This window comes from Ovis canadensis, chromosome 7 (genome assembly GCF_042477335.2).
Source record: "Ovis canadensis isolate MfBH-ARS-UI-01 breed Bighorn chromosome 7, ARS-UI_OviCan_v2, whole genome shotgun sequence".
Taxonomy (NCBI): domain Eukaryota; kingdom Metazoa; phylum Chordata; class Mammalia; order Artiodactyla; family Bovidae; genus Ovis; species Ovis canadensis.
In genome coordinates, this window is record NC_091251.1 from 90,148,362 (window position 1) to 90,174,050 (window position 25,689).

General features: G+C 36.9%; 1 protein-coding gene across 4 annotated transcripts in view; it reads left to right on the forward strand.

Annotated features, from left to right (window-relative positions):
* RAD51B (RAD51 paralog B) overlaps positions 1 to 25,689 on the forward strand; it is a 615,635-nt gene that overhangs the window by 109,550 nt on the left and 480,396 nt on the right. The window contains exons 8-9 of one of the 4 annotated variants that reach the window (XM_069596891.1): positions 1,735 to 1,840; positions 2,522 to 3,945. The exons of the other annotated variants lie outside the window; for them this stretch is intronic. Coding sequence (XP_069452992.1) covers positions 1,735 to 1,840; positions 2,522 to 2,583 — 168 coding nt within the window. The 3' untranslated portion in view covers positions 2,584 to 3,945. Of the gene's footprint in view, positions 1 to 1,734; positions 1,841 to 2,521; positions 3,946 to 25,689 lie in introns of those variants that run through there. 4 annotated transcript variants of the gene reach the window in all.

Sequence of the window (25,689 nt, forward strand, 5' to 3'; positions counted from 1 at the left end):
AGAAATGGTATGGACCTAACAGAAGCAGACGATATTAAGAGGTGGCAAGAATACACAGAAGAACTGTACAAAAAAGATCTTCCTGATCCAGATAATCACGATGATGTGATCACTCACCTAGAGCCAGACATCCTGGAATGTGAAGTCGAATGGGCCTTAGAAAGCATCACTACGAACAAAGCTAGTGGAGGGATGGAATTCCAGTTGAGCTATTTCAAATCCTGAAAGATGATGCTGTGAAAGTGCTGCACTCAATATGCTAACAAATTTGGAAAACTCAGCAGTGGCCACAGGACTAGAAAAGGTCAGTTTTCATTCAAATCCCAAAGAAAGGCAATGGCAAAGAATGATCAAACTACCACACAACTGCACTCATCTCTCATGCTAGTAAAGTAATGCTCAAAATTCTCCAAGCCAGGCTTCAACAGTACATGAACTGTGAACTTCCAGACGTTCAACCTGGATTTAGAAAAGGCAGAGGAACCTGAGATCAAATTGCCAACATCTGTTGGATCATCGAAAAAGCAAGAGAGTTCCAGAAAAACATTTACTTCTACTTTATTGACTATGGCTGAGCCTTTGTGTGGATCACAGCAAACTGTGCAAAATTCTGAAAGAGATGGGAATACCAGACCACCTGACATGCCTGCTGAGAAATCTGTATGCAGGTCAATAACCAACAGTTAGAACTGGACATGGAACAACAGCCTGGTTCCAAATCGGGAAAGGAGTACATCAAAGTTGTATTTTGTCACCCTGCTTATTTAACTTATATGCAGAGTACATTATATGAAATGCCCGGCCATATGAAGCACAAGCTGGAATTAAGATAGCTGCGAGAAATATCAATAACCTCAGATATTCAGATGACACCACCCTTATGGCAGAAAGTGAAGAACTGAAGAGCCTCTTGATGAAAGAGAAAGAGGAGAGGGAAAAAGTTGGCTTAAAGCTCAACATTCAGAAAACTGGTCCCATCACTTCATGGTTAATAGATAGGGATACAATGGAAACAGTGACAGCCTTTATTTTTTGGGGCTCCAAAATCACCACAGATGGTGATTGCAGCCATGAAATTAAAAGACGCTTGCTCCTTGGAAGAAAAGTTATGACCAACCTAGACAGCATATTGAAAAGCAGAGACATTACTTTGCCAACAAAGGTCGTCTAGTTAAGGCTATGGTTTTTCCAGTGGTCATGTATGGATGTGAGAGTTGTGAAGCTCTGTGCTTCTGAGCTTTCTGTGAAGAAAGCTGAACACCGAAGAATTGATGCTTTTGAACTGTGATATTGGAGAAGACTCTTGAGAGTCCCTTGGACTGCAAGGAGATCCAACCACTCCATCCTAAAGGAAATCAGTCCTGAATCATTGGAAGGAGTGATGCTAAAGCTGAAACTCCAGTACTTTGGCCACCTGATGCAAAGAACTAACTCATTGGAAAAGACCCTGGTTCTGGGAAAGATTGAAGGTGGGAGGAGAAAGGAATGACAGAGGATGAGATGGTTGGATGGCATCACTGACTCCATGGACATGAGTTTGAATAGGCTCTGGGAATTGGTGATGGACAGGGAAGCCTGGTGTGCTACAGTCCATGAGGTTGTAAAGTTGGACACGACTGAGCAACTGAACTGAACTGAAAAAATAGGCTCCTTCCTTTTCTAAAAAGAAAAAAAAAGGTCCCTGGGTCTCTCCCACTGTTTGGGGAGCTTCTTATACCTATCTTACCTTTGTAGATCCTGCAGTTACAGGAAGACAAAAGAGGTAAAAAGAAATTGGAGAAAAGAAGGAAGAAAGAAAGAAAGAAAGATGACCAGAACAAGCTGCAGAGAAATAGGACAGGTAATATTTGATGAGGAATGTCAGTACCATTTATAATTCTCAGATTCCCTGTCTCTTATCAAAAGTTCAGATCAACCATTTCGAAAGGTCATGTCTTTGTATCATGAAATGTATTTATATGAGAATATTTTTGATAAGGTATCTAAAAACTGAACTGCTATAGTGATTCATTTCATTAGAAATCATAATAAAATTTTCTTTATTCTATCATCATGTCTGTGCACTTACAGTATATTCTGCCTGGCAGAAATTTAAATGCTATCATTTTATTTTTATAGGGCAGTACATAGTCACTGTAAGACTGTAAGATTGAAACATAAGGAGTCAGAAATGGATTAAAGTCAGGACACAATGAATTGTATCTTTACTCACCAATTCCAGAGATTATTCCATGTATTATACAAAATACATTACACATAATAAATCTCTCACATTTAGTAAATATTTAGTCGTTGTTGATTTATTTCTGCCTTGGCAGCCATCACGTCTCTGTTCTGCATTGTGAAAGTCTGTTTATATGTCTGTGTCAACATCATCTGCGCTAGGATGGAGGCTTCTGGAAGGCAGGGATGATGTCTATTTGCTTTGCATAATGCTTAGCATATAGCTCTGTACGTGGAGCTTTATTTTTGTTTGATGATGATGATTGATTTATGTATTTCTTTTCTTTCCTGTCTTCAGATTGGCCACATCTTCTGATAACAATGAATCCAGTAGAACACAGAGATGAGATTAACTGTTGAATGCCTACTCAGGCTGGGCAGCCCAATGTCTCTTGCAGCTATATGAGGTTTTACACCACCACAAAGAGGCACCCTTTTGTAAAAAAATGAAAAATACAGAGAAGCCACCCACGTTGGTTTTCATGAAGGAAAAATTTAGTGTCTAGCTTTACCACCAGTGCTTGTCAAATAAACTTGGTATGAAATCAAGGCTGAATACAGTAAACAGAAAATTCAGATAAAAGTTAAGTGGAAAAAAAAATCCTCTGTTTCCATCCCTATTCTTTTTGGGGATGGGGTTCTGGAATAGTGTTGGGGGTTCAATGTAAGTTTGATCAAATGGAGCTGGAGCCAAGTGAGTAAGAAGTCAGTATTTTTTGAAGATCTCCCAACTCTTTGTTTTAGTAAAAACAAATTTTACTACTGTGTCCTCCTTCAGATTATCCATCTTTTAAAACTTGCATCACTAAAGTATATATCTGGGTAACAAAGTCATTGAGTGGACACAATTATTAAGTTTAGTTTTGTTAGAACATTCCGAACACGAAAAAGAAACATCTTAGACTCTTAAGGTACCTTTAAACATTTCCTTAAAAACTTTCTTTTCTCCTTTACCTTGTCTTTTCTGCTCTTTCTCTAGATTTATCATGAATTTTTCTGTTGTATTTCAGAGAACTTTTAGGGGTTACTTGTTACAGCTTTTATTATAGTCAGCTTTTTATGTAACCCTTTTTGTATTAACCTATTATAAGTGACATTTCTTTTATATGATTTCTAGATTCTTCATTTTTATTTTTTATTCTATACTTTATTGAGGTCTGTATGTGTAACATAACAAATCTTATTATAAGGAGAATCAATATTCAGTTCAGTTCAGTTCAGTCTCTCAGTCGTGTCTGACTCTTTGCAACCCATTTAATCACAGCACACCAGACCTCCCTGTCCATCACCAACTCCCAGAGTTCACTCAAACTCATGTCCATTGAGTTGGTGATGCCATCCAGCCATCTCATCCTCTGTCATCCCCTTCTCCTCCTGCCCCTAATCGCTCCCAGCATCAGGGTCTTTTCCAATGAGTCAACTCTTCGCATGAGGTGGCCAAAGTATTGGTGTTTCAGCTTCAACATCAGTCCTTCCAATGAACACCCAGGACTGATCTCCTTTAGGATGGACTGGTTGGATCAATATTATTAATATTAAAATTTAGATTATGATTTTTAAGCTTTTTGAAGGTTTCTGTTTGATTCTCTTGGGTTCCTTTGGGCAATACTTACTTTTAAAATTTATATTAGCATTGAAAAATGAAGATAGCCCAGGAATAAATATGTTTATGTATCTTGTGTTATTTAGATGATTAAAGGTTCATTTATAAAACAGTTAAAAGTTACCATGTTATATCTTCTTTCTCCTATATATGTATGTATATATATAAAGACATCTAAAAACATTTATCAATTATAATGTGCCTCTTCCTACCAAGAATAAGACTTTTTTTATGAAACCACTTTATAAACTTTTTGAAATATACAAATATAAAATAGATATTCTATATGAAGTATTTAAATATGCTGTTCATCTATTCAGCAGGAGAAGAATCAAGTTCAGGGAAGCTGAATAAACCATCGTTTATTCAAAGTCACACAGTTTCATAGGAGCTGAGACTCAAATTCAGGAGTGATTTGATTTCATTTCACTTGATCTTTTCATGACATCATCTCTTTCTAAAAAATATTTAAGTCTTTTATGATTAATTTCCATAAATCACATTTGTTAGTTATCAGTGAAGGTTCTTATTTTCTTCAGTGCAGCATTTCAGAGGAACCTATATCTTGGCTCTTGTTTCAGGACTCTGTCTCAGGGATTTTAGTAATTTGAAAGCATCAGAGTATAGGTTTATCCATATATACACAATATACCTAAGAGGAAATATATTTAAGAGAAATATATTTTTGAGAACACTGGATGATGCCTGGACATATTAATCAACAATTTCCCAGACTCTGAAAGGAATTTCTTTATCCAGATACAGTTTGATAAGAGAAATTCTCTAAGGTCCTTATTTTCTTAACCTCTGAAACAGAAGAACGAGATCAGTCAGGAAAAAAGAAGGAGAAGTTTTCTTTCACACATGCTCTGTATCTCTGTCTCAGACAGATGGGGTGCTGGTGATCAGAATACCAACATGGCTTACTTTGCTATTTTTTCAAAGCTACTTACTACTACTACTTATAGCTTGAGGAAGAACTTTATTCTTTGAAAGTTATGTATTTTGGATCATTGACATAAAGATGGTTAGTGCTTAGCTGGATACTTAAGTTATAGTTATATAAGCTCTATATGTTTTAGTGCCTATCAATATCTGTGTACGAGTAACAGTATTCAAAAATATTTAGGAAGTTTAGATAGGCAAAAAGAAAAAATCACTGACTACAGCAGAAAGCTATTAAAATTCTGTTGATAGCCTTTTGGACTTCATACACACAAACACAATTTATGCACACATAAACACAATATACATAATTAAAATAATAAATACACTTTAAAAATATGCTCATTGATGAAAAGTGAGATTGTAGAGCTATGGAAACAAGTTTTGGACTAGAACAACACCATTAAAAAACTAGTAAGTGGTGGAGAACCAATAAGGAATAGAATAAAGATGGCTGAAAATTTAATGGGTTGGAGCAAAAGCTTGACACAATCCCCGTAAAAACGGGTAAAAGATGAAAGCATATTGGTTAACAATGAAAGATATGACACAAGGCGAGTCAAGGAAAAGATTACTGGTGTCTGTGAGGAAGAGGAGTCAAACAAATGGAACTAAAAAGGTATTCAGAGAATTGAAATAGCAAAGCTTAACTGAAATGAACAGCTGAATCTGCAGGTTAAACATACGCACCGGATACTGAAATTGGTAAAGAAGAATCAGTATCAACTCATATCTTGGTTGTGTCTGAAGAGAGACTTCTTCAGTCATTACACAGAAGCAAAAGTCATCTGCAAGGGAGAAGATTAGAGTGGTCTGAAACTTCTCCACAACAAAGTGTAATACTAGAGAAGCTGTGTCAACAAAGTTCAGATACAGGAAAGTATGACTAAGAATATTGTATCTAGACAAGTTATTAAAGAATATAGGTAGCAGGCATGTAATCCTCAAATGTGAAAGAACCCTGAGAATACAGTATCTGTGAGATCCCTGGAAAACTCACTTGTTAAAATTAAGCCAACCAAGAGATGAATCAAAACAAAACTGGTTTTGAATATTAAAAACTTTTATATATGTCTCAGATTTAGAAACTGTGGTAACAGGATGTGAAAATTATACACCATAGCAAAGTAAAACAAATATTGGGAGGTGGGTGGAAGGGAAATGGAAATTATTAATCTCTTTATCTTTCATAGCAACAATTCAGTCAATAAAGTCTAAAATTTAAAGTAGTTTTAAAGTAATATTAATCTCTGATTTTTTATAATTTTTCTTAAACATGGATGTTTTATAATTAATTTTTTTTGAGTGAAGAAGCAATTGTCTAAAGTTTAAAATTGCTTCAGTTTCATTTTAACTTCTGTTATTTTCAAGTAAAATTAGCATTGATATATTTTTACTGTTTTTAAAAGTGAGTATACTCATATTTTTTAGAAGTAAGTATACACTTATTTTTAAAACTGGATATACTCATCCTAGAAATAATAAATTTATTTTTGTTTATACTTCTATCTGTATATGTGAGTAGCTGTCTGGAGTGATATTCACTAAATCTTAATACTGAATATTTCTCAGTGGTGAGATTTTGGGTCATTTGTTGAATTTTTCATTGTTTATTTTGTATTATTTGAATATTGACAGACTAGTGAAAATGATACAATGAATTTATTATCCTGAAAAATGGGTTTATACTTAATATATAGTTTCTCAGATATAGAATTGACTATCCTCGTTTACTTTGCCAACAAAGGTCTGTCTAGTCAAAGCTATGTTTTTTCCAGTAGTCATGTATGGATGTGAGAGGGGGACCATAAAGAAAGCTGAGAGCTGAAGAATTAATGTTTTTGAACTGTGGTGTTGGAGAAGACTCTTGAGAGTCCCTTGGACTGCAAGGAGATCAAACCAGTCCATTCTAAAGGAAATAAATTCTGAATATTCATTGGAAGGACTGATGCTGAAGCTGAAACTACAATACTTAGGCCAAGAACTGACTGATTGGAACTAGCTCGTTGGAAAAGACCCTGATGCTGGGAAAGATTGAAGGCAGGAGGAGAAGGGGATGACAGAGGACGAGATGGTTGAATGGCATCACTGACTCGATGGACATGAATTTGAGCAAGCTCCGGGAGTTGGTGATGGACAGGGAAGCCTGGCGTGCTGCAGTCCATGGGGTCGCAAAGAGCCGGACACAACTGAGCAACTGAACTGAACTGATCCTCCTTAAGAAAAAATTTATTATGACCCTTTTCCTCTCGCCATGGTATTTAACAGCTCACAGTGTTTTATGGATATGTTACACTTCTTCCAGTCTTGATCTCAGTTTCTTCGTCTGTAATTTCAGAGTTGGATTAGGTTAGTAGTTTGCAGTCTTTTTCTTTAAACAGTTAGAAACTTCCCAATAAATAAAACAATTTATAACTCTTGGAATATAGTTTCAAAGCTGTACAGATTAGGTAATTTCTGAGATTTATTCCATTTTACCAGAAAAGTGTTTTTCTTAGGATTTTTTTTTTTGAGTGACTGCTTACTGTGTGTTAAAAAAAGAAAAATCAAGTAATAGCTATGATCTTAAGAATCAGAATTTTAAGGTGAAAGGGAGGAGCCTTTAAAAACCATCTCATCTATTTCCCTAACTTTTAGATATAAAGAAACCAAATTTAAAGTTGCTTAACTAATGTGAAATGTATGGAACTTCAGCCCAGATCTTCTGACTTTCTGTGCCGTTCTTTCCTCTACAGTACATGTGAAAAAATATATATATATATGTGTATATATATATATGTATATTTTAAATGATGGGCAGGAGAGATACAATTTTATCTTAACCTATTTCACATGTAGACTAATTTGTAAATGTGAGGAAGTGCACTTAATTTATAGTGTATTTATTTTTTTCCTCATGAAGAAAGATCTGCAGGGCAGGCATTTATTGAACTCCTAAGTTCCAGAAGTTAGGAAAGTGAGTGGGATTTTGGTGAGGAAGAAAGCATTTACTTGTCAAAGACTTGGAATTTACTGTGGTTGCTGAGATTAAAATAAAACTAAAACTTGACTTGGCAGAGGATTAAAAACGAAGCAGCTCCAACGTGTGTGCACATCATGGAGAAGATGCCATTCTTCCTTCAGGCGTCCAAGGGGGAAGGGAGTATTGTTTCTTTGTGTTGCCGGAGTTGATTTATTTAGTTATGATTTCAGCATGCCTAGGAGGCAAACCCCAGAAAACATTGCACAGCATTAACCGGAACAAATGTTTTTTTTCCCCCTATATCCCCCTTGTTAAGGTTTTCCAAATAAAACAGCACTGTTTTTGTTTTTTGTTTTTTCAGACTGTTTAGATGGCTCTGATTATGTTTGACTGTTGGGTGTGGCAGGTTTTAGAATCTTAAGCGGTACTACAGGTTCCTGAACAAGAAAGAGAATTAAAGGTGAGGTGACTTGATTATTGGAATGCGTAGAATGTAAAGTCTGAGAGGTATTATGGTCTGCCACAGGCTGCCCTTAGTAATAGGCCTTCTTGTTAAAAGCCCTATTATTATTGGAAATTTATTTTGGAAACGACCATAGACGAAATTTGACAAGAAAGTAAAACAAACCACCTTGTCTCGTATTTCCTTTCCACACAGGCACTTTGAAGAGCTATCTTGAATATTGTCAAGCCTCAATTATCCTGGGATAGTTTAGCATTAGCACCATCCTCACAACCTCACAAACTTAAACACACGGTATTGCTCTATGTGCAAGAGCACAGAGACAGTTAGCAAACAAGATCCTTATCCTTTTGGAGCTTGCTAAAAGTTGATAGCTTCGTATGTAGCTCACCAAATCTCCATCTCATTTCCCCACACGCTGTCTCTGAAGCCTCCTCCCATCCTGTGTTCTCTCTCTTCGTTAATAGCTCTCCATCCTCTCGGCTGGAAGCCTCACATCCATCTTGAGTTCTTATGTTCTCTTAGGTTTCCCAGCCAATCGATCCACAAGTGCTGTCTCTTCTGTCCTCCAGAACTGCTTTTGAATATGTTTCCTCTCCTCCATTCTCATAGCCATAGGCCTTGTTTAGGCCCTTTTCATCTTTCAGTTCTTAGGAGAGATGCTTGTCTGCTTCCAGGCTTTCCGTTTTACAATCCATCCTCCATACTGCTGTCAAACCTTTCTTTAAAGACAGATCTGATCATACCATCTTCTGACTTAAAAACCTTTGATGGGCCCCCATTGCCTTCAAGGGGATAAAGTCTAAACTCCTTAGCTGGTCAGGCAAGGGTTTCATAGTCTGGCCCCAATCTGCTTATTCTCGCCTCATTTTCTGCCACACTTCCGTCTCCCTCCACCTCTGTTCCACCAGCTTCCTTGTGGTTTCCTGAGCTTATCCTCTCCTCGTACTTTTGATCATACTGTTCCTTGCTCTCTACTCACAGAATGCTTTTTCTTGATTGCCATGATCCCCAAGCCCAAGCCTGGTTACCTCCCCACCAAAACCAGAAAACGATGTCTATTTTCAGCTTGGTGTCTGTCCTTCGAAGCAAGCCTTTTTATGTGCGTTGACTTAGAGATAGATTGCAGGGGTCAATAAATAGGCTTATGAAAGACACATAGTGTTTTGTATGTGGGTGTGTGTGCTTTTCCCACAAAAACAGTATTATATGTATTCCCTCTCATCGGTCAAACTTCCTTTCTAGATTCTGGATTGATACTGGAGATCTTTTCATATTATCACATACAGATGATGATTTATAACATTTTTTTCAGCTCCTCCCACATGGCATCACCTTTAAGACTAGCTTTACTTTTCCTCTTTTCCTGTATTCTTATATGCACAATTAGAAGGTAAAGAGAAAACAGTTATAGCAAGCAAGTATAGATTCTGATGCCAATTAAATAAGGAAGAAGCTTGCAATTGCTGGCTGGGGGAAGGAATGTTTTCCTTAAAAATTAGACTGTCTTAGAAACACTTGGACGCAGTTCAAAGGATATCACTGACATTAACACCCTTTCCCCTCCCCTTCCCCTACCGTATTTCCCCAACTGTTGCTGGAAACTAAATGTAACCAGGGCTCTTTGTGTTGTGTGTACATCTGGTTTTCCCTTTTCCATATGCTCAAGTCCTCCCTCCTCAATTGCTTCTGTTTAACACTTACTTTAAATTCCCAAATTAATCCAAGAAGCAAATTTGAAACCTGTAAATTGAGGGGGTTTGATGATTTTTTTAGGCCTTTTAGAGCTGTGAAAAGCGAAAGTGAAAGTCGCTCAGTCGTGTCCACCTCTTTGCGACCCCATGGACTGTATAGTCCATGGAATTCTCCAGGCCAGAATTCTGGAGTGGGTAGCCATTTCCTTTTCCAGGGGGTCTTCTCAACCCAGGGATCAAACCAAGGTCTCCCGCACTGCAGGTGGATCCCTTACCAGCTGAGACACTAGGGAAGCTCTTTAGAGTTCTAGAATTCTTTTAAATAGTAGACAGTTTTATTTCAGAGAATTTATTCTAATAAAATGTTTAAGTTGTTTGTGTAAGTTGTAGTTAAGGGCCCAAGAGTGGGCTCTTGTCTAACATTCTGAAACGAATTGTCGGAGGAGACACACGTGCAAGAGGCTTTATTGGGAAAGGGTGCCTAGGCAGAGAGCAGGAGGGTAAGGGAGCCTAGGAGGACTGCTTGCAGTCTCAGGGTTTCTGGCCATGGGGTTAGCTTCCTGGTTGTCTTTGCTCACTCAGGGTCCTTCCTGGTGGGTCACACATTGCTCAGCCAAGTTGGATGCCAATGAGAAGGATTCTGGGAAGTGGTAGGACACATGGGGTCTCCTTTTGACCTTTCCTGAATTCTTCAGGTTGCTGGTGGCTTGCTTTGTGTTCCTTGCCAGGACCTCCTGTTGTAAAATAACTCATGCAAATGGTTACCATGGTGCCTGGCCAGGGTGAGTGGTTTCAATCAAAGTTTCCTCTAACATTAGGCTGAGGAAAAGTTTTCTATGTTAGAAATAAAAATACTGAAAACTAATATAAAAGTAAAGGTTTGTGACATTGTATGATCTGATCTGATCTATACAATTCTCTCCAGCTGTAATGTTCAAAGACATTTACTGCCTTTGACAAATAAGTAGTGACATACTTCTTAGGTTTTTTTTTTTTTTTTGGTTACATTTGTTGAAATATTCTCCATGAGTTCTGTCCTTTAGATAATCTTGGAATAGAAAGTCATATATAAAACTTGCCACTTTATTTGAATTCTAATCCTTTTTGTGGGGTTATTATGTCAGGTTCTGTTTCTAAATTCCATTTCTCACTGTCTTGTGATTGGTCATTTTTTATGATAAAAACCTGTTAAAAAAACCCTTAACCTCCTTGAAGAATATCTGTTGTTCTTTCAGTTGATGTGAACACCAGTAAACTTCCTCTTTAAAGAAAAAAAGCAGTTGTAGTCCAAAGGAGATATATATTTGAGGAAAGAGTGTAAAGAAATGCATACTTTTCTCATTGTCCTTCTTTCCAAACTTTTGTCACCCCAGGGGGTGTGAGAATTCTTTGAAAGCTTCACGTCTGACTGGTGAACAGAACTGACACTCGATCTTGTGAAGTCCAGTGGTGTTTTGCTGTGTAGTTTCTGCATCTGGAGACGATTCTGTTATGTGAAAAATTAAGATTACAATATTTAAAGTATGTATTTCGCAATCAGAGTATTTATAAACACACATGAAACTTGTTCTCCATGTAACTTATGCTGAAATGGAATGGTAATGTTTATAACTCAGTAGGTAAACTACTCTGGAATGTTTCATACCTGTCTCAGCTGACATTTTCAACTAATAACATAAGAGTTTGTTTCCTTATTCAGCAATTTTATGTGCATTTAAAAAGATAGCTGATGTCTAGTTAGTTCCAAATTTAAGTTTGTTATACTTATGCCACTAGAACATGTCTTTTTTTTTTCTGTTTGTAGACATAGTAGTATTGGTCTTGGAATATGGATTTGCAGGTTAAAAAAAAAAAAAAGATTATTTGATTCTTCTTGAGCTTTAGAGTTCAAATCAGTCAAGTAACCAAGAAGCACAATTAGGATACTGTTGACATGCTTTATATTTCTGTTGCTTTTTCTTTCTTTGTCTGCAAACTTACACTGAACTGTGGTTTTATATTTAAAAATAAATTACTATTAAAATAAAAGTTTAATAGCATTAGAGAAAACCTGGAAAATGGAGAGAGGAAAATGAACTATAATAAATAGAGTCTGAGGTGAGTCTAGTCAAGGCTATGGTTTTTTCAGTGGTCATGTATGGATGTGAGAGTTGGACTGTGAAGAAAGCTGAGCGCCGAAGAATTGATGCTTTTGAACTGTGGTGTTGGAGAAGACTCTTGAGAGTCCCTTGGACTGCAAGGAGATCCAACCAGTCCATTCTAAAGGAGATCAGTCCTGGGTGTTCATTGGAAGGACTGATGCTGAAGCTGAAACTCCAGTACTTTGGCCACCTCATGAGAAGAGTTGACTCATTGGAAAAGACTCTGATGCTGGGAAGGATTGAGGGCAGGAGAAGGGGACGACAGAGGATGAGATGGCTGGATGGCATCACTGACTCTATGGAATGAGTTTGGGTAAACTCTGGGAGTTGGTGATGGACAGGGAGGCCTGGCGTGCTGTGATTCATGGCGTCGCAAAGAGTCAGACACGACTGAACGACTGAACTAAACTAAACTGAACTGATCTGACAGGCTCCTCTGTCCACGGAATTTCCCAGGTAAATATACTGGAGTGGTTTGTCATTTCCTTCTCCAGGGGATCTTCCCGACCCAGAGATCGAACCCGTGACTCCTGGGTTGGCAGTCAGATTCTTTACCACTGAACCACCAGGGAAGGCCAGTATTTAATGTATTCCAGACTATCTCTGGCTTAAAGCTCAACATTCAGAAAATGAAGATCATGGCATCTGGTCCCATCACTTCATGGGAAATAGATGGGGAAACAGTAGAAACAGTGTCAGACTTTATTTTTGGGGGCTCCAAAATCACTGCAGATGGTGATCACAGCCATGAAATTAAAAGACGCTTACTCCTTGGAAGAAAAGCTATGACCAACCTAGATAGTATATTCAAAAGCAGAGACATTACTTTGCTGACTAAGGTCTGTCTAGTCAAGGCTATGGTTTTTCTTGTGGTCATGGATGGAAGTGAGAGTTGGACTGTGAAGAAGGCTGAGCGCCAAAGAATTGATGCTTTTGAACTGTGGTGTTGGAGAAGACTCTTGAGGGTCCCTTGGACTGCAAGGAGATCCAACCAGTCCATTCTGAAGGAGATCAACCCTGGGATTTCTTTGGAAGGAATGATGCTAAAGCTGAAACTCCAGTACTTTGGCCACCTCATGCGAAGAGTTGCCTCATTGGAAAAGACTCTGATGCTGGGAGGGATTGGAGGCAAGAGAAGAAGGGGACGACCAAGGATGAGATGGCTGGATGGCATCACGGACTCGATGGACGTGAGTCTGAGTGAAGTCCGGGAGATGGTGATGGACAGGGAGGCCTGGCGTGCTGCGATTCATGGGGTCACAAAGAGTCGGACACGACTGAGCAACTGAACTGAACTGAGCCTATCTCTTGAACCATTGTGTGACTGCTGTGTGTTATATGTTATGCAACTGTGGTCATCCTGCCTTGGTGGAAGGAGTTGATAACTACAACATAATCTTTTAAAATTTTTTCTAACTTAAAAATTTTTTTATTGATGTATAATTGATTTACAATTCTATGTTAGTTTCTGGTATGTCATAAATTGATTGTTATACATGTATATTCCTTTTCAAGTTCTTTCCCATTGTGGGTTATCACAGATATTGAATATCTGTGCTTGTTTATCTATTTTGTATATAATAGTTTGTATCTGTTGATCCCAAACTCCTAATTTATCCCTCTCTGCCCCCTGCAATATAATCTTAACATATCTCCATCTATAAAATGATAATAGTTATATAATTTAAGGTCTATTTACTTCAGTGGAGGTAAACGTTTTAAATTTGTGGAAATGACTTTCACTGTGAGTGGATTTAAGGTAGAAGCTAGCATTGCATATTCACACATTGTTCTACATTTAAGATGGAACCACTTTTTTTTTTTTTTTTTGGCGTAACAGAAGATTAGGCTCCCAAGATAGTTTGAGTGCCTTCTGCATGTTCTAGCTGGCAACAGTCTTAACCATTTTATATCCAGCATCTGGTTTATCCATGAGACCCTTATAGCAGGCGGAAGACTCAATAGCTTACTCTTCTTAGTTTAGAAGAAATGTGTATTCCTGATACCAATATTCTTAAAAAATTATTTCCCCAAACTCTTCATTTGACATGATTGATAACTTTACTGTCTGAACAACCTAAGAAGCTTAAGCTTCTTGGGTGTGGTTTTAGAGTCTTAGGAAAGCCTGAGGAGCCTGAGCTTTAGGGGGGTTGACTTGTGTGTTCTGGAGTGTTATGCAAGGAAGAATTATTGGGCCGGGTGCCTTTCATGTCTGTATCTGCCACAGTAAAAAGCTGTAGAGGCAAGAGTTTGTCGCAATAAAATTTTCATATGTTCTCTTCTCTAGGCAAAATGGCTTTGTAATACAAGCAAGAGTCCAGATACTTCATAGGTAATCAGTCTCAAAAAGGGAAATTTGTTTTCTGATTGGTTATCAAGTAGATACACACTTCTGTTGCTGTGTTCTGCTTAAACTATAATTAAGAAAATCTTGTTAAATAGGATTTTATGAAATGAAGCCTATTAATTACATCAGACCCTTTGGTTTTATGTGAAACTATTATCATGGCATGAATTGAGAGCTGACTGCAACCTACTTATTTGGAAAATTCTTTACCTTGAAATTTTGTCTCAAATCCATGACTTCTAATGGAAAGGGTGTGGTGAGAGGCAACACTAGATTTCTCATTCTCTTTTTCTTAAAAATCCCTAAGTGATCAAATTGCTTTGATTGAGTGGATCTAAAACCCGAGTTTGAGGTTAGTTTCAAGACGTTTTGTGAAATACTCTTCAAGGGACAGGATTATGCTAGCTAGACCCATAGAAATCAAAACTTATCAACACAGTGATGACAATGTAATTAGCCACATCTATCAGCAGTGTATAATCAACCATATCTAAGGCTGCTGAAATGTCCACTGAGGTAAAAATTCTTGCCCTACCCTTGACTCTCAGTAATGACCTTAAGGGTTTTGAACTCTGTAAGTGGACTTAAATCTAACCTGGGATTTACTTTGTGGTTCCAGGTAAATAGTGTGCAAAGTGAGTAAACTAGATCAAAACAAAACTCACTTTATAACTCAGATAAATTATGATAGAGTGAGAAATTGGCAGTAAGAAGTTTTAGTGAATAGGACTTTCAAAGAAGGTCTGTTGCATTGACTTAAAAAAAAACAACTTTGTCTAAACTGTTAAAGAAGATTTTATGTAAATTGTTCATGCTAAATATTTGCATTATATATTCCTGTTTCTTTGTACTTCCCATTTGATGAAGTTTTCAAACTGTGGTTTGCTAGAGGGGAAAAAAAACCCAAACCCAAACCACATAGGACAAATTGAATTACAAACCTGGTGTGGTCCTTTAACTCAATTACATCTAATTTGTGTTATTTTAGTCATCCTGGGAGGCAGCTGTTCTGCGTGATTGCCCACAAACAATTTCAGTGTAAGAATTTGTCCTGATTAAGACTCCTTAAGATTAGTAGTAGCCTATTTCTATTGTAAGGGGCAAACTTACAGATTAATTTTGTGTTATCAGGACCATTTTAAAAATTAAAAATATAGTTGGTTTGCTTCTTAAATTGACTTAATCGTAAGCATATAATGTTTAAGTGTTAACTTTTTAATAAGTTCACCTCATTTTTTTTAAAATTTTTTATGCTTCTAAAGTTTCTCCTAACAATAGCCTCTTAATTACATCTTCTAGGCAGTTATCAATTTGAAAGCTAGGGAATGTGGAATTTTAGGTTTTTGAAATACCTAAATAAATATTTTGACATTCTAAACCAACATTTGGAATGGTCTTGGAAGAAAGGACAGGAAAGAATATGGATTTAGGATTGTTCAGTGTAATTGAGAGGGAGATTTCAGTTAGAGTTGAGTTAGGTTTGAATCTGAAATGCAGTTGACTTTACAGAAATGAAGAATTTGTAAATTCTTCAGAATTTATAGAAATTGAAACCCAAGTGGCTTATGCAAAAACAGACCCAGGAACCACTTACATGAATGGTGTCTAACAATACCAACTTGTCCTTCACTCATCTGTCTGTCTTTTACGATTATTCTTATTTTATTTTCAAGGGATTCATCTCCTGAGCAAAATACTCAGTTTAGATCATAGAGTATTATTAACTTTGACAGTAAGAGGACACTTAAATGTCTTTATTATTAGAGGTGAAATCTGCAGAATATATAGATGCAGAAGAGGACACACATGATAGAAAAATCTCAACTAGTTTTCTGAAGTGGGCAAATGGGGCAGTGCTAGGATAGGATTACTGTGAAGAGATACTGTCCAACAGAGGCAAAACTGAAGAAAATTCTTAATTCCTCAGAAATGATATATGAATATATTTGGAAAGACATCTTTCTACTATATCTGGTAATTTTCAGTTAGCAACTGAACATCGGTTATGGGTTAGATGTTGTTTTAGGTCCTGAGACTTCACAGATCACTAAGCTATAGGTCCCTACTTTGGAGGAATTTACGTGTAGAAAGGATGGCAAACATGTAAATAATAATTTATAGGGAATTCCCTGGCTGTCCAGGGGTTAGGACTCCATGCTTTTAATGCATGGGCATGGATTCAATCCCTGGTTGGGAAACTAAGCCACTTGGCATGGCCAAAAAAATATATAATACTTTATGGCACCAAATGGTAGGAAATGTGATAGAGGTTTGAAAAACTTCAAAGCTTATATTTTGTTAGGTCAAAGTATAGGACTACAGTTAGGATTTAGATCAAAATGGAAGTGTATTCCAAAAAATAGTGCTTTATATGAGAGGCATCAGTTACTAGTTGACCCATAGATTTAGGAATATAAATTAAGTTTGTGGTGTCTATCAGCTGCCTGTACTACTTTCCTGTCATTCTCTTCATAAGGAAGAAACTCACAATTTGATCACCTTTTATACTGAGCATTTTCTTGCGTATTATCTGCTTTTAATTAGTTGTGAACTATACCAAGTTCAGTAACATTAAAAAATTTTTTCATCATCCTGTATTCTTTTATTTCTGACCCTATCCACATATTTACTACTTGAAACTCTTACCACCCCTTGGTTTTCAATGGAGGTATTTTGATTTCCTCCTGTCTTTCTAACCTTACTTGGTGTCCCTTTTGCTGGCTTCATTTCTAGATTAGTTATCTATTGTTGTAACAAATTATCCTAAAATTTAGTGGCTTAAAGCAATGAACGTTCATTATCTATTTCTGTGAACCAGTAATAACACAGGCACATAATAAATATTCAGACAAATATTGTTGAATGTTTCATAAATGGATGCTGTTATTCTATTTGATGTTCTCATCATTTCACACCTAGATAACTCCACCTACTTCTTTACTGGCTTTCAGTCTTTATCCCCATGTTGCTGTTAAACCAGCATTTGTAAAGAATTTCATGATGCTACCTCTCTGATCCATAACCAGTTGTGACTCTCAGTGGACTAACTTTAAGTTTGTATTGGTCTTCTTGGCATTCAAAGTATTCCATATAGGAGCCTCACCCTATTTATTTAACCATTTTTCTCAACGAACACCTACTTTATCTACTTGTTTGTTTTTATTGGAATATAGTTGCTTTATAATCCTGTGTTAGTTTCTGTTATACAGCAAAGTAAATCAGCTATGCATATGCATATATCCCCTTTATTGGGGATTTCCATTTAGGTTACTGTAGAGCACTGAGTTGGAGAAGGCGATGGCACCCCACTCCAGTGCTCTTGCCTGGAAAATCCCATGGGCGGAGGAGCCTGGTGGGCTGCCGTCCATGGGGTTGCTGAGAGTTGGACACGACTCAGTGACTTCACTTTCACTTTTCACTTTCATGCATTGGAGAAGGAAATGGCACCCCACTCCAGTGCTCTTGCCTGGAAAATCCCAGGGACAGTGGAGCCTGGTGGGCTGCTGTCTATGGGGTCGCACAGAGTCGGACACGACTGAAGTGACTTAGCAGCAGCAGCAGCAGCAGCAGCAGAGCGTTGAGTAGAGTTCTCATCAGTTCCATCAGATAGTAGGTTCTCACTAGTTACCTGTTTTATGCAGAGTATTGTATATGTCAGTCCCAGTCTCCCAGTTCCTCCCCCGACCCTGTATCCATACATCTGCTCTCTACATCTGTGTTTCTGTTTCTGCTTTGCAAATAGGTGCATCCATGTCATTTTTCTAGATTCCATCAGTAAGCCATATTATCTAATACTTGGTTTTCTTTTTCTGACTTCACTGTATATGATAGTTTCCAGATCTCTCCGTGTCTCTGCAAATTTTATTCCTTTGAATGGCTGAGTAATATTCTGTTGTTTATATGCACCACATCTTCTTTATCTGTTCCGCTGTTGATGGACATTTAGGTTGCTTCCATGTCCTGGCTATTGAAATAGTGCTGCTATGAACATTGGGTTGCATGTATCTTTTTAATTTATAGTTTTCTGCTGGTACATGACCAGGAGTGGGATTGCTGGTCTATGGTCTTTCTAGTTTTAGTTTCTTAGGGAACCTCCATATTGTTCTCCATAGTGGCTGTATCAGTTTACATTCCTACCAACAGTGTAAGAGGGTTTCTTTTTCTCCACACCCTCTCCAGTATTTACCGTTTGTAGGTTTTTTTGATAATGGCTGTTCTGATGGGTGTCAGGTGATACCATATGTAGTTTTGATTTGCAGTTCTCTAAAAATTAGTGATGTTGAGCATCTTTTCATATGTTTGTTGGCCATCTGCATGTCTTCTTTGGAAAAATGTCAGTTTAGGTTTTCTGCCCATTTTTTGATTGGGTTGTTTGTTATTTTGATATTAAGCTGCGTGAGCTATGTTTATATTTTGGAGATTAATCCCTTGTCAGTTGCTTTGACAAACACCTTCTTTAGTTAAACTGGTTGTTTATCAACCCCCAGCTCCATTCCTAATACTATGTTTGCTTTTGCTTTTTTTATTGCCTTTATTGCTGATTTTCTCCCAAATTTTATTCTTTCTCTAATTATGTTCCTTCCACTTTTTCAGTAGTCACTTTGGAGTTTTTTCTGGCCCATTCTAGTTTTTAATATTTGAATTTTCTGTTAAGTAATGCTCTGGCCTGGAGAATTCCATGGACAGAGGAGCCTGGCAGGCTACAGTCCATGGGGTTGCAAAGAGTTTGATACAACTGAGTAACTTTTAGTCACACACTCACACTCACACATACACCCACCAAACAGTATAGTTCTTTATCTTTAGTTTGAGTTAATTTCTCTTCCCAACTAGAATCCCAATTATTTGAGAGCAAAATTCTTTCACTGCTTGTATCTCTAGTGTACTGAGCCTGTAACTATCAATGTGCATGCATGCATAGTCACTTCAGTCGTGTCTGACTCACATGTTGCTTGATTGAGAATTAGAAAACTTGGGTCACCTGTGAAAATGCTGCTGAATGAATCTTAACTCCCAGAGCCATAAGTGAGGATGAGCTGGGACTTTAGGCCAGTTTGGAACTACATTTCATCATTTTCATGAAGCATTGATGTATGAAGTGATTAATTTGAAAAATGTTCCCTCTGGCCAACAATCAAAACTGGCTTTTAGCCTTGAACTATCAAAGCAAAAGTTTCACAGTTGCCTGAAGCAAAACAGGTATTAAGTAGCAAGCAGTTCAAGGCCTCTGATCCCTGCTTCAGCTATCTGCCTGGCCAAGCCCCTTGGCATAGATAAGTCAAGGAATTTACTTTTATCTTCTTTCTCTTGAAAGTTTCCTGAGTTTGATTCACAAAGAAAGGGTAATAATTGAAATTTTGTGTCAGCATCTTCTCATTCTCCTAAAAAAGTTAAAGTTAGATAATAATATTAATCAAAATATAAGAACACATATAGCTTGAAAATGTCATTGGGGCTAATTGTATTCCTTAATCCTCAGTATAATTTTGCACTAGCCTTGGAGAATGAGGCCTGAGAGCCAGTGGGAAGTAAAACTCCAGTTCTTTTGGTAGCTTTAAGTTTAGTTTTGTGTTTTTGCTAAGATAGGATTCTCTTAATATTCCCTTGTATGCCTATATTTTTTTAAATTTCCTTCTTTCTCTCCCTTTCTGTTCCTTTTTGTTACTTCCCCACAAAGCTATAGGTATGGTATTTGGTCATGGTTAGAATATAAGAAGAACATTAAAATTTTCATTGCAGCCATCTCAAATTCTTTTTAAGTTTGTATTTTAGGATTATCAAAACTATGATTTAGCTTATTATTTGCACATTTTTGGTTTCTCTGTGGCTAAATTACTGATGTTTATATAAAAACTTTTTTTTTCCTTTTTATTTGTTCATGTAGGTGTTTCAGCCAAGATTCCTGTCTTTAGCACAGGAATATTTGAATTAGAGAAATAAAGGAAGTTGAAAAGGTTAAAGCTCTTGATGCTGGCCTTTTATCTGTATAACTAATGACTTTTGGCTGTGTTTCCTGGAGAGATAAAGAGTATCAGTTGTGAATTTACCTGGTTACTACCCAGATCACCTTGATTCATACATCCTGCCTCTGCATTCCTGCCTCTAGTTTCCCTGCACATCTCAGGGCCTGCTCATACATGCCAATCCAGTGATGCTAGCTCTGATTATTACCTCTTTTAGTTTTCTTCTGTTCTTATCCCATACTTCTTCACATATGGAAAAGTGAAGTCGCTCAGTCGTGTCTGACTCTTTGCAACCCCATGGACTTTAGCTTACCAGGCTCCTCTGTCCGTGGGATTTTCCAGGTAATAGTACCGGAGTGGATTGCCACTTCCTTCTCCAGGGGATCTTCCCGACCCAGGGATCGAACCCGGGTCTCCCACATTGTAAACAGATGCTTTACCGTCTGAGCCACCATCTGCTACATTACCTTCAGCTGTGCTTAAAGGTGGGCTTCCCAGGTGGCTCACTGATAAAGAATCCACCTGCCAATGCAAGAAGCCTGGGTTCGACCCCTGGGTTGGGAAGATCCCCTGGAGGAGGAAATGGCAACCCACTTCTTGGTGATATAATCCTATGGACAAGGGAGCCTGGTGGGTGAGCCACTGAGTATGCACATGCTTAAAGGTAAAAGATAAGGAAGTAGGAGGTAGAGAGTGAGGGAGAGGCAGAGACACACAAGAAGATTGTCAGGAAGAGATATGGTTGTTATCTTCAATGGACTCCCTGCCCTTTCCAACCACTGCCCTCCTCTGCCTTGTTCCTGTTGTCACCACTTGAATATTTCCAAAAAGAAGTGTTAGTCACTCAGTCATGTTTGACTCTTTGCAACCCCATGGACTGTAGCCTGCCAAGCTCCTTTGTCCACAAAATTCTCCAGACAAGAATACTGAAGTGGGTAGCCATTTCCTTCTCCAGGGGATCTTCCCAACCCAGACTTCGAACCCAGATCTCCTGCATTGCAGGTAGATTCTTTCCTGTCTGAGTCACCAGAGAAGCCTCAAAAGGGATTTAACTAAAAATTAAATTTTTATTTGAATTTCAGTTCTCAACACTCAGAAGTGCTTTTGAGAAAATCACCAATGTTGTCCTTAAATCACATGGTTTTTGTTTAGTTTCTATCTTCCTTGATCACTCTGCTGCATTTTATACAAATTGAACATTCACTTCTTGCTAAAAAAGGAGAAGACTTATGAATACAACTTTTGCCACATGAAACCTTGCCTAATCAGCCTCATTTGAAAGTACACATTTCATTTGATAGCATTTGCAAATTATCTACCCTCCTCTGTCCCGGAACTTGCAATATTAAAATGCTTCCATATGCTAAAAGCCAGTCTACTCATTTTGCTGAAGAAGAAAGAAGAAAAACGTACTTTACTAACTTGCTGTTTTGTAAACATGAAGCTACAATGTGGGCAGACTTGGCAATGGCAGCCCCTCAGAGTTCACTGTAAACAACTTTGCAGCCCTGAGGCCTCACTACCATTCAAGATGAGTGTGGAGAGTTGTTTTTGCTCCACAAAAGTAAATTGTTAAAAAAAAAAAATGCATTTGTGACTTATATATGGTTCTAAACTATTTAAGTACAGTTAAAATATAGTATTAGACTTTGATTAGATTTGGACATTTAGAAGAGCTAAAATGCTTAGCTGTTCTAAGTTTCAGATTCTTTATCTCAAGGCATTTATTTCAATAGCCACCACTCTGATCTGGGTCCCCAACACCACATGGCTGGATTACAGCAATAGTCTTCTCACTGAGCTCCCTAACATTAGTCATTCTCCCTTTTAGTCTCTCCTACCTGGTGCTGTAGGATAATCTTTCTTAAATAACTTGATGTCTTTTCCTATCAACTGATCTCATTTATAATAATCTCACCAGTATTTCTTTCAAGCTCTGACTTATAATTTCCTTTATGGAGTCTTCCTAACAATCCCATCTGGCCCTGTTTTTTCCACAGTACTTTTCAACCAAGCTCCTGCTCAGTTGTATGTAGTTGATTTGTTAAAGATTTCCTTGTTTTTGTTGTATGTGTGCTGTTTCCTTTTCAAGTAGATATTAGTGTGATAGAAATACTGTCTGCTATTTCTTTTGACTGGATTCTCATGCATTTATGAGCAAATAATAGATATAAAATATATATATTCTGTTACTACAGGTTATCAGTTAAAAATTGTGGCTGTTTGCCTAAATTGCATAAATTATCAAATAAAGAGCTGAATTATGGTATCTGAGCAATGCTTAATATATACTAGAGACTTTAAAATAAATACTACTGAAATTAGTAGGAGACTGTACTTTGTCTTCTTTGAAGATTTATTGCTTGGGTTTTAGCACTGATGGTTTTATCTTTTAAAGAAAGAAATAGGTCTGCTGTTCATGTGGTTATAGACAGAAATTCTAGTATTTCATATTTATCACTACAGCATCTTACACCAAAAAAAAAAAAAAAATGTCTTAAAGAACAACTTTGGAAAAGGAGATAAAGTTCAAGGACTAACATTACCTGACATCAAGACTTATAAACCTAGAACAAATAAGACAAGGTGGTATTGTCATTAAGACAGAGAAATAAATGGACTTGATCCACACATAATTGAACAACTGAATTTTGACAAAGTGTAAAGGCAATTAATTAGAGAGAGACCATTCTTTTAAAAAGATGGTACTAGACCAGTTGGATATCCATATTAAAGAATGATTCATATCATACCATATAAAATATTAATGGATCATAGACTTACATGCAAAACCTAAAACTGTTAAACCCCTAAAGGATATGATAGACAAGCCTTTATCTTGGTTAGGCAAAGGTTCTTATACACAATTACAAATGTGTGATCCATAAAAGAACAAATTGATAAATTGGGCTTCATCAAAGTAAAAAAAAAATTGCTTTTCAAAAGAAAATGGAAAGATAAGCCACAGAGTAGGAGGTAATATTTTCAGAACCTATGTGTGATAAAGGACTTGTATATACTCAGAATGTATAAAGAACTCAGTAACAAGAAAACAAACCACCCAGCGAGTAATGAGACAAAAGATTTGAACAGATTTTATTTTACCAAAGAAGTTACGTGGATGATGAGTAAGAACATGAAAAGAAGCTAAACATCATTGATTATTAGGGAAATGCAGATGAAAGCAAAAGTGAGAGACCATACCTGTTGGTATGGCTGAAATTTTAAAGATTGACCATGCCACGTGCTGGCGAGGATGTGGAGGAACTAGAACTCTGATGCCCTGCTGGTGGGAATACAGAATTATACAGTCGCTTGGAAAAACTGTTTGGCAGTTTCTTTTTTTCTAGCTTATTTTGAGATATAATTGATGTTGAACATTGTGTAAATATATAAGGTATACATGTTGATTTGATAGATTTATATACCACAAAGTGATTACCGCTCTAGCATCAGCTAACATTTCCATCCTGTCACATAATTACTTTTTTTTTTTTTTGTGGTGAGAATATTTAGTATCTACTCTCTTAGCAGCTTTCAAGTACATAATATAGTATAATTAGCTATAATCGCCATGCAGTACACTAGACCTTATTAACCTTTCAGATGGAAGTTTGCGCCTTTGACCAGTTATCTCCCCATTTCCCCTACCCTTCAGCCTCTGGTAACTGCCACTCTACTCTCTGGCAGTTTCTTAAATGTTAAGCATAGACCTACTATTCAATCCAGCCATTCTACTTAGCTTTTTACCCAAAAGTATTAAAAGCATATTGCCATACAAAGGTGACTGATACACAAATATCATAGCAGCCTTATTTTTAATAGCCCCAAAGTGGAAATCATGTCCATTAACATGTGAATGGATTAAAAAACTGTAGTATATCCATGCAATAGAATACTATTAGAAATAAAAAGAAATTAATTATTGCACGTGCAACAACATTCATCGCTCTCAAAATAATTATGCTGAGTCAAACAAGGCATACTTTCTCTCTACTGCCCCCTCCCCAAAGTGTATACTGTAGTATTTCAATTCTGTAAAATTCTAGAAAATGGAAACTTTTCTGTATTGACAGCAGATCACTGGTTACCTAGGAATGAGGGGCAGGGGTAGAGAAAGGAGTCCAGAGAGGCACATGGGAACCTTTGAGGGTTATTGACATTTTCACTCTCTTAATTGTGGTAATGGTTTTACAGGATGTGTATGTGATTCAGAGTTTATAAAATTTTACTCTTTGAATATGTGCAGCTATTTTATAGGTTTCAATAAAACTATATCTCAATTCAAAAAAAGAAAAAATATTCAAAAAAACAAAGGTCCAATTTAGCAGCAAAAGCAACATCATTTAGCATACTTATTTACATTTTATAAATAATATATAAACAAATATATATTTATAAACATAAATATAACAACATATACATTATTGAAGAGACCCACATGCCACTTACCATATTTAGTCTTATAGAGTTGCTAGAATGTTATCAAAGAAGACCATTTTAAAAGGGAATTATTATACCCTGACCATCCAGCACTCGTCTTTCATCTGTATAGAAGATCTGTACAACTGCAGTGATAACAATAAAAAAAGGAACTGTAAGCTTTATTTTTAATTCTGGTGGACTATCTCAATCTTTATCTACATATCAATATTTTTGGTTTTTGTTCTTTCACTTTCTTGATAAAGCCTTATATTTTGCTTTATCTTCTCAGTGTGTTCTCCTAAATCAGCTTATTATTAACATAAGGAGTGGATCCAGAGGAGCCATGTAGAACTGTTACATGGTATTGCTTAAGCAACTAAATTACAAAATGATGTGGGAAGGAAAATTACTGTATTTTATCACAAGTGAGGAATGAGAACCAAAAAAATACCAGTGGTTAAAATAAAGAGTCTAAATCAAGCAAAGTGTTAGGATTCTCTTGTTATTTTATATATTGTGCTGAAGTTTTCCATTATGAAAGTGAAGTCAAATCTCACTGGTCTCTTTATTTTTTTAAAAAAGGGGAATTTTATGTAGGCCAACTTATATCAACACCAGTCTGAGTGAAAGAAAATAATGAGTTTCTGCTAAGGTTCAGTGACACCACTTGGACAGCTCAGTACTAAACATGTAATAATGCACAAAATATACACAAATTTGTTAGTGTTTTCTCACTGCAAACTATCACCAAACTACCAAGGAGCAGACACTAGGGGTGCATGTCTTTGATTTTTTTATATAATGATGTTTATAAAGATGTTTAAACTTGACTTTAAAGCTCTGCAATGATTTGTCTAAGATAAGCCTACAAAACTACTAAACTTTAGTTTAATTTTTTTTTTTAAGTTCTTGTTGATAGTAAT